At 43.6% G+C, this 16,672-nt stretch overlaps 1 protein-coding gene and 1 long non-coding RNA gene across 4 annotated transcripts in view; one reads left to right on the top strand and one right to left on the bottom strand.

Annotated features, from left to right (window-relative positions):
- LOC129819858 (uncharacterized) overlaps window positions 1-8,159 on the top strand; it is an 8,543-nt gene extending 384 nt beyond the window's left edge. Inside the window, exons 1-5 of one of the 3 annotated variants that reach the window (XR_008754128.1) lie at window positions 1-3,076; window positions 3,195-4,224; window positions 4,377-4,548; window positions 4,627-4,754; window positions 4,924-8,159. The exon at window positions 1-3,076 is cut by the window's left edge and continues 384 nt beyond it. This is a non-coding gene — a long non-coding RNA (uncharacterized LOC129819858). Of the gene's footprint in view, window positions 4,225-4,376; window positions 4,549-4,626; window positions 4,755-4,923 lie in introns of all 3 variants that reach the window. The other 2 variants (XR_008754129.1, XR_008754127.1) reach the window with 2 other exon arrangements.
- The window catches only part of LOC129819856 (E3 ubiquitin-protein ligase TRIM71-like), a 59,726-nt gene extending 46,611 nt beyond the window's left edge, over window positions 1-13,115 (bottom strand). The window contains exon 1 of the mRNA XM_055876490.1: window positions 11,056-13,115. Coding sequence (XP_055732465.1) covers window positions 11,056-11,817 — 762 coding nt within the window. The 5' untranslated portion in view covers window positions 11,818-13,115. The remainder of the gene's footprint in view (window positions 1-11,055) is intronic.
- Between the last annotated feature and the right edge of the window lie 3,557 nt (window positions 13,116-16,672).

The following is a 16,672-nucleotide window of genomic DNA, read 5'->3' as shown; positions in this document are numbered from 1 at the left end:
ACGACTAACTATAAAGCACAACAACATTCTCATGGCAAACCCTTTATCCTGCAATTAATCAATTAATCAATCTGACCAACTGAAATGATTATTTGGACTTGTAGTGAGCCCTATTTTTTTAACACAAATATTACGCATTCCCCAAGCTGCAGAAGTTTAATCTTTATTGAAATGTGTGTCTTAGTGGTTAGAGGTCAACAATGAGAAAACTCAGTGGAACTGGCTTTGAGGTGCAGAGTTGAGTTTGAGGACTATAGAGTATGGACTAATTGATCAATTGTGAGGAATATGATTTTGTGATTAAAATCATTCGTATGCCATATTTGTTCACTAACATTTTGGCTAAGTTTTCAAACAGGTAGAGTAAGAGAAACCCAGTGTGTGGAATTCAAACTCTCCATTTCTCTTGCGAGATGTTACATTTTACGTTTATGTTTACACTGAACAAAAATATAAAACGCAAAGTGTTGGTTCCATGTTTTATGAGCTGAAATAAAAGATCCCCGAAATTTTCCAGACGCACAAAAATAGTATTTCTCTCAAAGTCTGTGCACAAACATGTTTACATCCCTGTTAGTGAGCATTTCTCCTTTGCCAAGATAATCCATCCACCTGACAGGTGTGGCATTTTAAGAAGCTGACTAAACAGCATGATCATTACACAGGCACACCTTGAGCTGGGGACAATAAAAGGCCACTCTAAAATGTGCAGTTTTGTCAAACAGCACAATTCCACAGACGTCTCAAGTTGAGGGAGCGTGCAATTGGCATGCTGACTGCAGGAAAGTCTCTACTATAAACTGCCTCCACTGTCGTTTTAGAGAATTTGGCAGTACCTCCAACTGGCCTCACAACCACAGACAACGTGTAACCACGCCAGCCAAGGACATTCACATCTGGCTTCTTCACCTGCGGGATCGTCTCAAACCAGCCACCCGGACAACTGATGAAACTGAGAAGTATTTCTGTCTGTAATAAAGCCCTTTTGACGGGGAAAACTCATTGGCTGGGACTAGCTCCCCAGTGGCTGGGCCTATGCCCTCTCAGGCCCACCCATGGCTGTGCCCCTGCCCAGTCATGTGAAATCCATAGATTAGGGCCTAATTTATTTATTTCAATTGACTGATTTCTCTCCATTTCAATTGACTGAATGTGTTGAAATTGTTGCATGTTGGGTTTATATTTTTGTTCAGTATAAGTAATTTAGCAGACACTCTTATTCAGAGAAACTTACAGGATGAGCAGTAGGTGGCTTGACTCTCATGCATACACAGTAAAAAACTGGAGAGTATTTTTTCCGGAGTTAAAAATATTTTCCCATCAAGTAGTCAAACTAAATCATTTTAGAGTGTAATTATTACCAGCGGCCGATAGAATGGGAGCAAAAATACATAATAAATGATATTGGAGTAAAACAGCATGACTACGCCCACTAATGTTGGTTAAATTTAGATTTTGCCGCATTTGCAAGTGTCTCGCGAATGGAAAGAGTGGACAGAGCGAGAGCGAGGATCCGCCGAACATCAGAAGTCATTCACAGAACCACAGAATTTCTTAATTTCTAAACTTAATTAGAATTCCAGGCAAGTTCACTGTTATTGGTTAACTTTGTGTGCAAATTAAAACTGTTGAGCAACATTACAGCTAGTTAGCATTGTAGTGTAGGCTTACTGTTATTGCACGATTTGAATAGTCAGATGCTAATGTGAGCATCGAGCTAGAGCTAATTAGCTAGCTAGCTACAGTAACATTAAGGTATACCACTTTTAGTGGTTTATGGACAGTATGCACACCCAGTGGATCAGTGCATCGCCTGTTTTACATTTTCAACAGAGCTGTATTAGCTATTATCAGTAGCTAGCGGACTAGTTAGTCAGTGCAACATGTGTTTTACTCTGAAAAGCGAGCTGTTAGCAGACAGTTAGCGGCAGTTGGTCTGTGCTACACGTGTGTTTCACTCAAGTTTAGAGCTATTAGACAGTTTTTAGCTGCAGTTTGGTCGGTGCGACAGGTGCATTTTACTCTGAACTTTAGAGCTGTTACCGGTTGACGGTTTTAGAGCAGTTTGGTTTTTGCGACAGGTGCATTTTACTCTGAACTTTAGAGCTGTTACCGGTTGACGGTTTTAGAGCAGTTGGGTTTTTGCGACAGGTGCGTTTTACTCTGAACTTTAGAGCTGTTACCGGTTGACGGTTTTAGAGCAGTTTGGTCGGTGTGACACGTGCGTTTTACTCTGAACTTTAGAGCTGTTACCGGTTGACGGTTTTAGAGCAGTTTGGTCGGTGTGACACGTGCGTTTTACTGTGAACTTTAGAGCTGTTACCGGTTGACGGTTTTAGAGCAGTTTGGTCGGTGTGACACGTGCGTTTTACTCTGAACTTTAGAGCTGTTACCGGTTGACGGTTTTAGAGCAGTTTGGTCGGTGTGACACGTGCGTTTTACTCTGAACTTTAGAGCTGTTACCGGTTGACGGTTTTAGAGCAGTTTGGTCGGTGCGACAGGTGCGTTTTACTCTGAACTTTAGAGCTGTTACCGGTTGACGGTTTTAGCTGCTGTTTGGTCGGTGTGACACGTGCGTTTTACTCTGAACTTTAGAGCTGTTACCGGGTTGACGGTTTTAGCTGCTGTTTGGTCGGTAAGACACCTGCGTTTTACTCTGAAAAGAGAGCTGTTAGTTGACAGTATTTAGCGGCAGGCAGGTCCATGCAACACATGTGTTTTACTCTAAACAGAGCACTGCTCTCTTGTAATTTGTGCATATTTGTGTTAATGCAATTGAAATAAACTTTTTTATTTTGTTATGAGGGGCAACTGACTTTCAAATCCTTTTTCGATTGTGGTTAGTGAAAAGTTTCAAATTTCACACAATATCCTATGGAACAACAGACTTATACTGAAGTGTTAGTGTGATCCTTTTTTAAATTACCCCCCGACTTAGACGATTGAAGATATTCTGAAGAACAGACCTGGAGGAGAGAGGATCGTGAATGAGTATGCTCGGGCCAAAAAGCCTAACAGATAGCAGAAGACGTGATATGGTCAAGATATTGGTTGCACAAATGACAAGTGAACATGGGTATATGTCATATACTCATTACATACCTTACCACCTAACACAGTTTTTAGCAGAAGTTGTGATTTACACATCAATATTTTTGTTTGGATCTCAAACAGTAAAGTGTGTGTGTGTCTAGGACATGTCCTTCAAGGCGTGTTAAAGAGGACTACGCAAAGTGCATCATTGCCTTGTTCCCATACCTGGCCGATCCCAGGAGCAGCTTATGTAAGTACATTAAAAACAAAGTCTAACCTTTTTAACACTCTGGGACTCTTTCACCTTCATTTTTTTTCAGAATGTCAATATTTAAATTGTTGTTTTGCTGTTGGGTGATGTTTTTATTTAAACTAAAGATCTGTTAACATGTCTGTATGCCCACCATCTCTGCCGTCTCTCCTAAGCTCAACTCTGGTGGTATAAAAGCCCAGTTAAGATCTGCACTGCGAGAGTCAGACCTGTTGAATGAGCAATTCTTCATCTATGAGCGCATCTGTAGTTTTAAGGATAAAAATGAATATGAAGATATTTTAACCTGCTCACTCAAACTGAATTCTACTTTACTTTAGGAGCAGTATTACAATGCAGAAGATGGGAGTGGATATCTAGCATGGAGACTGAAATTTGTTCAAAGGGAAGCTTCAGAGGGACGACAGAAGACCATGCATCAGTCACTGACGTGTAGTTAGTCTCATGACCAGAAAATAATTGTATGTAAACATCTGTATAAGCAAGTGTTTCTTAGAAATACTGAAAGAGTAAGATACTTAGTATTAATTCTGTTTCTGAGTCAAAAAAATCCTACTTTTCATCTGGTGACATAACTGCATGCATGGCCATCCTTGCAGAGTTTCTGAGCCTTGTTTTTTATCTCTTATGACACAATATTGTATACTTGTATAGAGCAGACAAACCCAGTACTCTGTCAAAGTTTCACCATGTTACAGGTGGTCCAAAAGCTGATAGACCCCTTCAGAGAGGAAAACTGTCCAACAACAGAAAGCCTGTGTTGTGAGGCCATTGCACTGATGAAGCATACAGCTGATGAAGCAATTGTAAAGGAGAAGATGAAGCAGACCTTCGCCTGTCACCAAAAGATGGTTCATGACCCAGTGAAGTCCTCTGAAATATTCACAGCGTTTCCAAGATTCCAAGACATAGCAGGAATGGTATGTGGATCTTCGACAGCCTTGCCTTAACTGTCAGGACAATTGTTTTCTGTTCTACAACAGTCTGATTAGGACTGTGATATATTACATGACGATAGTGCCTCACCACAATGTTTACTGTTCTGTCTTGACTTATTCCATCTTGTCTGCAGATTGAGCAAGATGTTAGTCTGTTGTTTGGTGATGCAACCTCTGCAAAGTTCCTGGAGAAGTGGTTTACTCTCTACAGGCAGGAAGTAATTGACCAAAGCAGTGGCCTCATACAGACAGGCGACCTGCAAGACCTGGTTCAAAATGCTGGATCCACAACATAAGTGGAAAATGGTATGCTGGAATACAATTATTATACTAATGGAAGGGAGCATTGTTTTTGAAAGCAAAATGGAGTGATGTAACTTTCAGGATGGGACAGTGACATGTCATCCATTTTGGTCCTTGTCCACCTTCTGCCACCATCACCTCATGGCCGCAAGAGACCAGGAAAAATCTCAGCCAGACACACCAGTGACCACATTGTGAAGTTTATCAAGGTGAGGTTACAGTTGACTGTTCTGTCCCCATTCCTAATCCTAATAACTACTTTTAAGATTATGGACAAATCATGGTAAGATCATGTGTAGCTGTAATTTACATTTTCACAAACTGTTTGTGAACCATGATTCATTTTAATAGCACACTAATGAAGTTCTTGTGTCACAGACTGGGACCAGCATCCAGGGGCATCTGGAGAGCATCATGAAAAGCCTTCAACCCTATCTGCTTGCTGTGGGGACCCAGAGGAGTGGGATTCACAAGTACTTCATTGTAATTGACAAACATGTAATACCGTGTAAGTCACCAGACTCTCTTGCCTGTTTTGATGAGCTTTTCAAAGCTCATTTTGTCTTCGGTACCTCGTACAAAGCATCTTTATAAAGCACACGAACCTTGTTCTGATCATGGTGAAGGCCCCTCTACAGCTGAATATGGAGCAGTAAGTCATTTTGATGACTTGCCATCAACAAGTTCCCCTTCTGACTCAGTCCTTGTCGATAAGAGTCTTGTAGACAGCTGCGCTGCAACCATAGCTGAACTTAAAGTGGCAGGTGTAGGTGAAACAACCATTAACTCTTTGGTCATTTCCATGGAAGAGATAGTTGATGATATTCATATTCAAGCTAAAGAATCTGTGAAGAAGTGTCTGTCTATACAGGAGCCTATTAAAAGTGACATTGAGTGTAATATTGATGTGTTTTGAAAAAATGTCAAATCCTTTTGGTGTATTAAATTCTGAAAGTAAGAGAAGGCAGTATTTTACAGAAATGTGGGGAAGGGTAGACCCAGTTGAATACGTTCTTGGTACAAGATTTGATACACAACGCAATCGGACTACTGGAGGCTATGATGAAATTGTTGTTACTGATAAATTTGTTTACATCCTAATTTTGAAAACATGACAGTTTATTTACAAACACCCTGATATAAAGGAGATGATGCAGACTGATTCCAGTTCAAGAAACCTTTATGACCGATGTGATGGAGATCTGTTCCAGAGCCATGCTCTATTTTCAAAACAGAACCAATTCAGATACAGCTTCTCTATGATTTTGAAACTGCAAATCCTCTTGGATCATAACGGGGAATACATACATTAGGAGCAATCTATTTCAATTTATGGAATTTTTCTCCAAAATTCAACTCATTTCTGCTTAATATTCATTTGGTTGCTTTATTTCATGCCCAAGATGTTAAAACATGGCTTTTCTAAAATACTTGATCCAGTTGTGCAGGATATTAAAGTACTTGAGAGGGATGGAATTATGGTCCCCTTGTATGATCAACAAGCGTATGGAACTATTGTCCATGTTACAGGTGACAACCTTGGTCTTCACTGTTTATTTGGTTTTGTTGAATCATTCTGATATTTTTGCTGCTTTTGTCTTGCTGAGAAAGAGGACTTTCAAACTGAATTTGATGACGATTCACCCAAGATAGTTATGCGAACTCGAGCACTTCATGCAGAACACTGCCAAAAAAAGGAGCCAAATCCCAGTCTTCCCTCTGTGATGAGTGTTAAACGTTCTTGCATTCTAAACTCCTTGCAGTACTTCAATTCATTTGAAAACTTCTGTCGACATTATGCATGATATCTTGGAGGGAGTGGCCCAATATGAAATGAAACTGCTAATACTGCACTTGATAGACAAGTACACACATCAAATGAAATAGACAGGAGAATAAAGAGCTGTAACTATGGTTACATTGAGCATAACAACACACCTCATGCAGTGAATTTAGGAGAGGACTCTAATGACTTGGGGGTTAAATGCTCTCCAGTCCTGGTGTTTACTTCCCAATCTAGCACTTCTCTTTGGAGACTTAGTTTGTCCCAATGATCTACACTGGTATTTACTGTTGCTGTTGCTTCAGATAGTAAACATTGTATTTTCTCCAATGATATCAAAGAGTATTACAATTTTTTTGAAACACTTAATCGCAGAGCACCACAGGTTATTCAAGCAATTGTTTCCAAAAAAGAGGCTGCTACCGAAGCATCATTTTATGGTGCATTCCCTCACATGTATGCTTAAAATTGGACCAGTTTTGCATAGCTGGTGCATGCTCTATGAAGCAATGCATCATTTCTTTTCTTTTTTTCAACATTTAAAAAGCTTTAAAAATTTTACTAAAACATTGGCAAAAAAAACACCAAAGTCAAATAGCATACATTTGACACTAACAGAGTCATGATTGGTCCAGGTAAAATGTTATCTTTAAATATGGTGGACTGGGGCTGTAAGATGGCTCTTCAGGTACCAATTGACACCATGGTTTTAAACGTTAAATGGGCCAAACACCATGGAAATATGTATCGTTCAGGTTTAGATGTTTGTCTAAAGTCCATTGTGAGATGCCAGTTTTTCAGAAAATCCACCATGTTGTTGTTAAAGATGAGAAGTTACTGTTGGTTACTTTTGCCCTACAAACAATATGTCTTGATGAGCATTTTAATGCAGATAGAGTTGGGTGTACAACAGAGGGACCTTATGTAGTTGATGATAAAGAGCTTTTCTGTCACAAAGCATTTGATATACAGATGTCTTACAGTTGTGATGATTCAAGTTTGTTTATTGTCCCATAATATTTCCTGTGATTGTAAAAACTGCACAAAACCAAGATGTATTGTATTGCAATTTTGGCTTTTTTATTTACTTTTAATAAAAGGGGGCCAGATGCCAAAATGTCATTTTACAGAGGCCACAATTTTATTTTATCATCAGTGTTTTTGATATGTGAGATGCCAGTTTCACAAAATCCCCCATGTCATTGTTAGATGTATTGAATTGCAATATTATTATTATTTTTTGTTATTATTTTATTATTTTATTTTATTTTATTCCCTTTTCTCCCCAATTTTCGTGGTATCCAATCGCTAGTAATTACTATCTTGTCTCATCGCTACAACTCCCGTACGGGCTCGGGAGAGACGAAGGTCGAAAGCCATGCGTCCTCCGAGGCACAACCCAACCAAGCCGCACTGCTTCTTTAACACAGGGCGCCTCCAACCCGGAAACCAGCCGCACCAATGTGTCGGAGGAAACACCGTTCACCTGGCCCCCTTGGTTAGCGCGCACTGCGCCCGGCCCGCCACAGGAGTCGCTGGAGCGCGATGAGACAAGGAAATCCCTACCGGCCAAACCCTCCCTAACCCGGACGACGCTAGCCCAATTGTGCGTCGCCCCACGGACCCAGAGACTCTGGTGGCGCAGTTAGCACTGCGATGCAGTGCCCTAGACCACTGCTGCACCCGGGAGGCCTGAATTGCAATATTGAGCTTTTTTATGTACATGTATTAAAATGAACAGAGGCCAACATTTCATTTCAGTCCACAATTGTATTTTATTATCATCAGTATTTTGATGTATGTATTGCAAATGTCTTACATTTAAGAATAAAGTGCTTTGTTAAATACAGACTTCTGATTTATTGACGTTAAGTTTAGTTGTACAAATGCCACTCTTGACTGATAATATGAAATTCTATATTGAGTGAATTGGCAGAGTTTTCATTTTAAGCAAAATAGAGTAAATTACAGTTTGTAGAGTAATATAAACACTGAATAGAGTAGAAATAACTGAAAATTCAACTCTGCAACAAGATACATTTTACCAAATGTGATCTTTGAGTAAAAATGTATTCAATTTGAGTAAGAAATGACACTTTCCACAGATAATAAAAAATTCTATATTGAGTGAATTGGCAGTAGAATTGTTTCCATGTTAAGCTAAATAGAGTAATTGACAGTTGGTAGAGTTAAATATAAACACCGAATAGAGTAGAAATAACTCTGAAAATTGAACTCTGTAACAAGAGTAATTTTTACTCTATTTAGACTGGGACCAAATGTTATCTTTTGTAGAGTATAATTGTATTCAATTTGAGTAACATTTACTCAGATACATTTACTGTGTACTGGTGTGTGTATGTGTGTGAATTCCGGACACACAGCATTCCCCACAATAGATTTTCTGCCCCACCCCCCAAACATTCTCCACTATTTGAACCAAGACTTCTAAGAGGGGAGTCGGTTACACGTGTGTGGTGTGTGAGTGCATGCTCACACACACACACTAGACACATAGCTGTCCATTTCCAAACAACTCACATTGGCCTGTAAAAGAGACCACCCCCACTTGAATGCCAACCAACCCTTTACACTACTCAACTCTACCCCCAACACCTGCCTCCAACTCCAGTGTGTCGTGTGTGTGTGAATGTGTGTCTAGTTTGTCTCTGTCTAATGTGTGTGCATATAGTGTTTGTGAATGTGTGTGGCTGGCGAGGGAACAGTGTGCTGGCGAGGGGGCAGTGTGCCTGGCGAGGGGGCAGTATGCCTGGCGAGGGGGCAGTGTCCTGGCGAGGGAGCAGTGTGCCTGGCGAGGGGGCAGTGTGCCTGGCGAGGGGGCAGTGTGCTGGCGAGGGGGCAGTGTGCTGGCGAGGGGGCAGTGTGCCTGGCGAGGGGGCTGTGTGCAGCCATCTGGTCAGTATGGTTGATGGTGGTCCAGAGTCTCTACAGATCAAAGGGTCACTTTTCCTCTTTGTACTGATCTTCCTCATCTGCGTACAGACCTCAGTGTGTAGGGCAAAGGTTGGAGAACTGGGTCACTGTGTGTGTATCTGCCCCCAGGGAGAGGTAGGGTGAGAGGAGGGTTGAGATAGGGTGAGAGGAGAGGTGAGGGAGGGCGAGAGGATGGGTGAGAGGACAGGTGAGGTAGAGTGAGGCAGGGTGAGAGGAGGGGTTAGGCAGGGTGAGAGGAGAGGTGAGTTAGGATAAGGCAGGGTGAGATGAGGGGTGAGAGGAGAGGTGAGGTAGGGTGAGAGGAGGGGTGAGATAGGGTGAGGGGAGGGGTGAGATGGAGGGGTGAGGCAGGGAGAGAGGAGGTGAGTTAGGATAAGGCAGGGTGAGATCGAGTGAGAGGAGGGGTGAGATGGAGGGGTGAGGCAGGGAGAGAGGAGGTGAGTTAGGACAAGGCAGGGTGAGAGGAGGGGTGAGGCAGGGTGAGAGGAGGGGTGTGGCAGGGTGAGAGGAGGGGTGAGAGGAGGGGTGAGGCAGGGTGAGAGGAGGGGTGAGATAGGGTGAGGGGAGGGGTGAGATGGAGGGGTGAGGCAGGGAGAGAGGAGGTGAGTTAGGATAAGGCAGGGTGAGATCGGGTGAGAGGAGGGGAGAGAGGGGTGAGATAGGCAGCGACATCTAAAATGAACAAAAACCACTAGAACTAATCATCAGCTGGAGGACTAGAGGCAGTCACATCACAGTTCAAACACACCATTGAGTGAGTCATGAGTGAGACATTACTGGAAAGCAGAGCCCTTACTGGAAACTTTAACTCTTACTGGCAATGTGACATGTATGTATGTATGTGTGTGAGTCACTCCCTCCAACAGAAGCCATCTGGTAAACAAGACTTATAATAACGAGTGAGGACAACCAAGACTTGTTTTTAAGTAATGTTGCTCTTGTGGAATGTCTCTCCTTGACCACTACAGATATCACAGAAACCAAGGTCCAGTTGCATGTGAAAACAGCATGGTTTGCATTTGCTTCATTGTTAATGTTTTATTGGTCGCCCTCTCTACTCCCTCGCTGAGCCACTACAGTCTTCTCTTCCCACTGCCTATGGGTTCTTTGCAGTCAGCGAAACATGTGTGGTGTTGGAGTGAGGGGCCTCTCCCTCTGGCCGGTGTGGTACAGCGTAATCAGTGTGTGTACAGTGCACGTGCCTGCCTGCCTCTCTAGGGAAGTAGGTGAAGAGCCACTGAGCTCGTCTTTGAACTCCAGGCCATATGGCCCTCTGTAAGGCCCAGGCTACGGCACACTTACTCTAATACTATTACACTGTGTGTGTCTGTGACTACACATAATGCTATTACAGGCCAGGAAGCTGTGTGTGTGGTTACTACACACATAATGCTATTACACTGTGGTACCAGGGGGTCAGGGGTAAAGCTGCCTGGTATCACTCAACTAGCTGGCATTACAGACAGAACTGCTGGGCTTTAGACAGTTAATGTTGGTGTTTGTTTTTGACATGGCTGTGTGTGTGTGTGAGCGCTAATGTAAGAGGGTCTAAAGTCCACACCTATGGCCATATAAAGACCAGTAAGGACTAAACCTATAGCTGCAGTGTAGTGATTTATAGAGAACAGTGTAGTGAAGCGGTGCTCGAACCAGAAACCCTGTGGATCCAGAGTGGAGGCACTACCTCCTGTTCCATACACTGTAGGCCCAGGCCTCATTTCCGTTTGAATGTGTGTGTGTGTGTGTGTGTGTGTGTGTGTGTGTGTCCCTACCTCGTTGTCGTGGGTCTGACAAAAGCTCATCCTGTCCTGGAACAAAGGTAGCAGGGAGAAGTTGTAGTGAAAGGACTGGGCCAGGGAGACGCCCACGCCTCCCCCCCCTTCTCCACCTCCTCCGATGGGGATGACCTTGCCTCGACCCGCTTGGTGCTGGTGCAGGCTCTCAGCTAGCCTCTCAATGAAGTGATCCTTGGTCAGCCGGACCCTCTGGTGGGCACGGACGCAGTTATCGCACAGGTACTCCTGGCAGTCCAGGCAGTGGGAGCTGGCCGGGTTCCCCTCGTCACAGGAGCTACACGTAGGCTCTCCCAGGCAGTGCGGGCGGAGGAGCCCGCCGTGGGGGTGGTGGAACCCAGGTATGGAGCCCCCGCCGACCCCCCGGTGGTGGCCGTTGGTATTCTGGCCAAGTTGGAGCTGCTCCTCGGAGCTCACCACCACATCCAGAAGGTTACTGAAGAGGAAGTTGGAGGAAGGGAGGGAGTCCATTCCGGCTTCGGAGATGGAGACCTTCTGATTGCAGGTGGGGCAGCTGAGTTTGAGAGGGTCCCCAGGGCTGCGCTGGCCCTCCAGGCACTGCCTGCAGAAGGCGTGGAGGCAGGGGAGGACATGGAGGCGACGGGAGGAAAACGACGAGGAGGAGGAATGAGAGGAGGAGGATGAGGTGGAGGAGTTGGAGGAAATAGGAGTGGAGGAGGAGCCACAGAGCTCCTTGCAGAGAGGACAGGTTTGCAGGTCGGAGTCTGAGAATGAAGCCATCTGAGGGGTTTTAAACAAGGCTACACTTTATAAGAACATCCACTCGGGTATTACTGGGGCATTCATTTGGGAAACGTATGTTAGTTTCTCCCCTTGTGTTCTCTTCTGTGGAAAACAGGTTCTTGAGGTAGGTCGTTTTTTACAGTCAAAATGCTCCACATACATAGGATAGGTGTTATCTCCAAACAATAACGCTCAACTGACGCCAGATACGCAAATAAAGGCCGCCCTTTTATAAGATTCTCTTCAAATCAAATTAGCAACATTCATTTCAGTTCACAATGATTAAATATCTTCACTTGGATACGGCTTTAGAATAATTATTTTAGGCTACTCCCTATAATTATGGCCAACTTTACATAGGCCTAAATCTATTCTGTCTTTTTTTTGGATGGGCTATTTTCATGAGGCCAAATCCAAAAGAGCCACCTTTAGAGTTCACTGGTTTTTGTTAATTCATTCGTTTGTTGTTGTTTTTGTTTTAGATGTCGCGCCTGGCGGGTTTATAGAATAGTCCGAAAACAGATTTGTGCCCACAGCTCCTATTTTTCCTCCCCAACCAACACAGCATCACACTACTCAATGCTAATATTTCGTCCCGTTTCAGAGTCAGTGTTGTCGGCCCTTTAGTCCACCATCCGGGCCCTCTCCGACGGCGTCAGAGGCTTGCAGAAGACGGTGGTTATGGTTCGCTCTCTCTCCGCCAAAACAAGACCGTAAATTATTCATCAAAGCATTGGCTCAACAGCAACTCGATCTCATTGCCGCTCTATAGGTCCGTTTGGCGACAAAATAACCCCAACCGTCTCCGTTTTTAAACCCCCCCTTCTTTACGCACAGTCCCACAGTCGAAACCAGCTCCAGGCACGTATGCATTTACGTGTGTCTATCCCCCTTCTTTCTCTCTCGCTCCCTCCCTCTCTTCGCGAGGAGGAATGCACAGGGCTTTTCCAAGCGCCTCTCTGGAACCTTGGAAGGGGGAAAGGCACGAGCCTCCGAGTCACTCCAATCGCATAAGCCTGGAGGAACTCCAAAGTTGCAATTGAAAGGCCGTTTTATAGCGATTCTGTAGTCCCAATTGGTCTATCTGTAGTTCTATTTTCTGTTCTGGTAAACGCGCTCTGAAATACAAACACAGACACAACACGGTGCGCTCCTATTGCTACCCACGCGCTCGTCCCGTCCTGTTTATGGGCGCGTGTTGCTGACTGATCCTCCAACCGCTTTAATCCTACTGGGAGGAATGGACACACACTTCCGTCCTGGCTGGGAGGAGGGGAGGGGAGTGGAAGAGAAACGGGCAGGGGCTTGGCTTATTGCTTGTGCTGCGAATGGGGGCGATGGGCTCCGGAGGCTCTTGCCCGTGTGATGGACGTGTGCTATAGGCTCAGGCAAATTACATTTTCAAAAAATAAATACACGTTTCCAGACAGGTGATTTAGAATTGTATTTATTCCCCGATTCCTAGTTTGGAGGACCTCTTGTAAAACAATTTAGATGAATGAATGTGTTGTAGCCTAGCCTGTTAATAACTTGGGGCGGCAGGTAGCCTAGTGGTTAGAGGGTTGGGCCAGTAACCGAAAGGTAGCTAGATTGAGTCCCTGAGCTGACAAGGTAAAAATATGTCGTTCTGCCCCTGAACAAGTCAGTCACTGTTCCTAGGCTCTCATTGTAAATAAGAATTTGTTCTTAACTGACTTGCTTAGTTAAATTACATAAATAACAGTGCATCTTTGTTCCATTAGAAGCACCTGTCTTTTTGTAAACATTTATGCTAAAGTCACTGATCGATGGGTTCCATGGGGACACATTTACTTATCTGTAGATTTACTTATTTGATATTCCATAAATCTCTGTGTGTGCATGTGTGCGTGTCAGGGACGAACTGGTCATAGGGCAATTCTGGCAAATGCCAGATGGTCTGGTCCATTCTCAGCCCAGTGGGCCTGTCTACATTTTCCGCAAAATGAACACTATTTGGCTAAAAATGGGGGCTTCAAGGAAAAACAACTGTTCGGTGTGGGGGTCTCGATACATGGGTTGTCATGATAAAAATGCCAGCACCAATGACATCCTAGAAAGTAGCCTTGACTAAAATAACCAACAGGAGGCTTTGTCACAGTTGGAAACAACACACTAACTAAATGTATGACATGTACGGTATATGATCGGCATGTATGCAACAGTGATGTGTTCCAGAAAACCCCCATGTCTGACATGCCTTGTTTAAGAAGATAATATACTGTGTGTAGGTGCAGTAAAAAACTAGGTGGTTCAAGCCTTGAACGCTGATTGGCTGACAGCTGTGGTATTTCAGACCGTATACCACGGGTATGACAGAACATTTATTTTTACTGTTCTCATTATGTGGGTAACCAGTTTATAATAGCAATAAGGCATCTCTGGGATTTGTGCTATATGGCCAATAGGCACTCTGCGATGCGTTGTGCATAAGAACAGCCCTTAGCCATGGTATATTGGCCAATATACCACACCCCCTCGTGCCTTATTGCTTAATTAGGTAATTCACTCTCCCATACATGCTTAGAACATGTATTAGGTACATATTTCTAGCGATTGAAGGGGAAAAGATGAAGCCAGGTTTGAACCAGCAACACTGTTCATGGGGCAAGTACACTACCACCTGTGTCATAAAAGTCTGGATCTCGTAGCATTGGCTGTAGTAGTAGCCTATTCCAATGAGCTCTGTTCAGATACACATATCTATGGAATAGGGCTGAATATGGAATTGAGCCTTCAATGAGGAAAATGGGGGGAAAGAATTAAAGACGAGGAGAAACAGTCATATGCACAGTCAAAAACAAGAGAGGGCAGGACAGGGTTAGGGCATGATTACGGGATTGTTGTATGAACTCATGATAGGATATACACTGGTAGAAATGCATTATGTAGAACAGACATGCATCAGAAAGAGATATTCTTTAGACAGACATAATTGAGGAAATTTCATATTGGACAGACATAATCAGAAGAAATACACTATTGAGCATGTGTGTGTTCCCCAAAACTATTGGTCCCAGTTCCATTTCTGTTGCTAAACCCATTCCCCAAAACTCTTGGGCCCAGTTAAATTTCTGTTCCTTGACCCTTTCCCTTCCCATAGTTCCTTCAACATGCACAGACAGACATGAAATGACTGGATTAGGGCGAGGCCAGACTGGTATACAACGGATATGTAACCATCCAGATATGGGACGGATATGTAACCCAAAGCCTATTCCTCCTTTGGCTGCCTTTCCTTCCAGTTCTCTGCTGCCAATGACTGGAACGAATTGCAAAAATCACTGAAGCTGGAGACTCATATCTCCCTCACTAACTTTAAACATCAGCTGTCAGAGCAGCTCACAGATCTTGCACCTGTACATAGCCCATCTGTAAATAGCCCATCCAACTACCTCATTCCCATATTGTAATTTTCTTTCTTCTCCTTTGCACACCAGTATCTCTACTTGCACATTCATCTTCTGCACATCTATCACTCCAGTGTTTAAATGCTAAATTGTAATTACTTTGCCACTACGGCCTATTTATTGCCTTACCTCCCTAATCTTACTTCAGTTGCACACACTGTATATAGATTTTTTCTATTGTGTTATTGACTGTACGTTTGTTTATTCCATGTGTAACTCTGTGTTGTTGTTTGTGTCGCATTGCTTTGCTTTATCTTGGCCAGGTCGCAGTTGTAAATAAGAACTTGTTCTCAACTGGCCTACCTGGTTAAATAAAGGTGAAATAAAAACATTTAAGAAATCCTAGACCGTTTGCTCTGCTACCACACGGCAAGCGGTACCGATGCACAAAGGCTGGAACCAACATCGACTCGGCACTGATAGGCTACCCCGTGTATATATATAATCGTTACTCATTGTGTATTTATTATTCCGTGTTATTACTTTTCTATTATTTCACATTTTTTTCTGTATCGTTGGGAAGGGTCCGAAAGCGTTTCACTGTTAATGCACACCTGTTGTTTACAAAACATGTGACGAATAAAATGTGATTTGATCTGTTTAGCCAATTAGAAAAGAGGCCATTTTATGTCTCACACTCCACACGAGCACGGACCAAAATTCCTCCCTAATTTGGTGTCCGTTCTCCACGTCAGTCTCGTCTCGCATCAGTCTTAAGAGTACCTCTCTAATGAGCGAACATCAAGCCAGCTCCAAATATGTTCTATGTAGGCATTGGCAGAGGACGCACTCCCTCTAGTGGAGCTTAGGTAGCATTACCAGCTAAACATAAATATAATAGTTATACCACTTAGCAGGCGCTTTTATCTTTACATTTACATTTTAGTCATGTAGCAGACGCTCTTATCCAGAGCGACTTCAAGTTAGTGCATTAATCTTTAGATAGCTAGGTGGGACAACCACATAGCACAGGCATTGAAAGTACATTTACCTCAGTAATGTAGCTATCAGCAGAATCAGAGCTAGAAAGGGGGTTGGGGGTCAAGTGCAAGTGCTGTTTATTAATTATTATTATTTATTTTTTTGGTGGGGGTTCGAGGTGAGGAGGAGGATTACTCAAGATACTCTTTGAATAGGTAGGGTTTCAGATGTTTTCAGAAGATGGGCAGGGACTGCTGTCCTAGCTTAAGGGGAAAGCTGGTTCCACCATTGGGTTGCTAGGACAGAGAAGAGCTTGGACTGGGCTGAGCGGGAGCTGCCCTCCCGTAGGGGTGAGAGGACCAAGAGACCTGAGGAGGCAGAACGGAGTCCTCGGGTTGGGGTGTAGGGTTTGAACATAGCCTGAAGGTAGGGAGGGACAGTTCCTCTTGCTGTTCTGTAGGTAAGCACCATGGTCTTGTAGTGGATGCGAGCTTCAACTGGAA

The sequence above is a fragment of the Salvelinus fontinalis genome, chromosome 22, assembly GCF_029448725.1.
Source record: "Salvelinus fontinalis isolate EN_2023a chromosome 22, ASM2944872v1, whole genome shotgun sequence".
Taxonomy (NCBI): domain Eukaryota; kingdom Metazoa; phylum Chordata; class Actinopteri; order Salmoniformes; family Salmonidae; genus Salvelinus; species Salvelinus fontinalis.
This window is presented reverse-complemented; position numbering and strand designations above follow the sequence as displayed.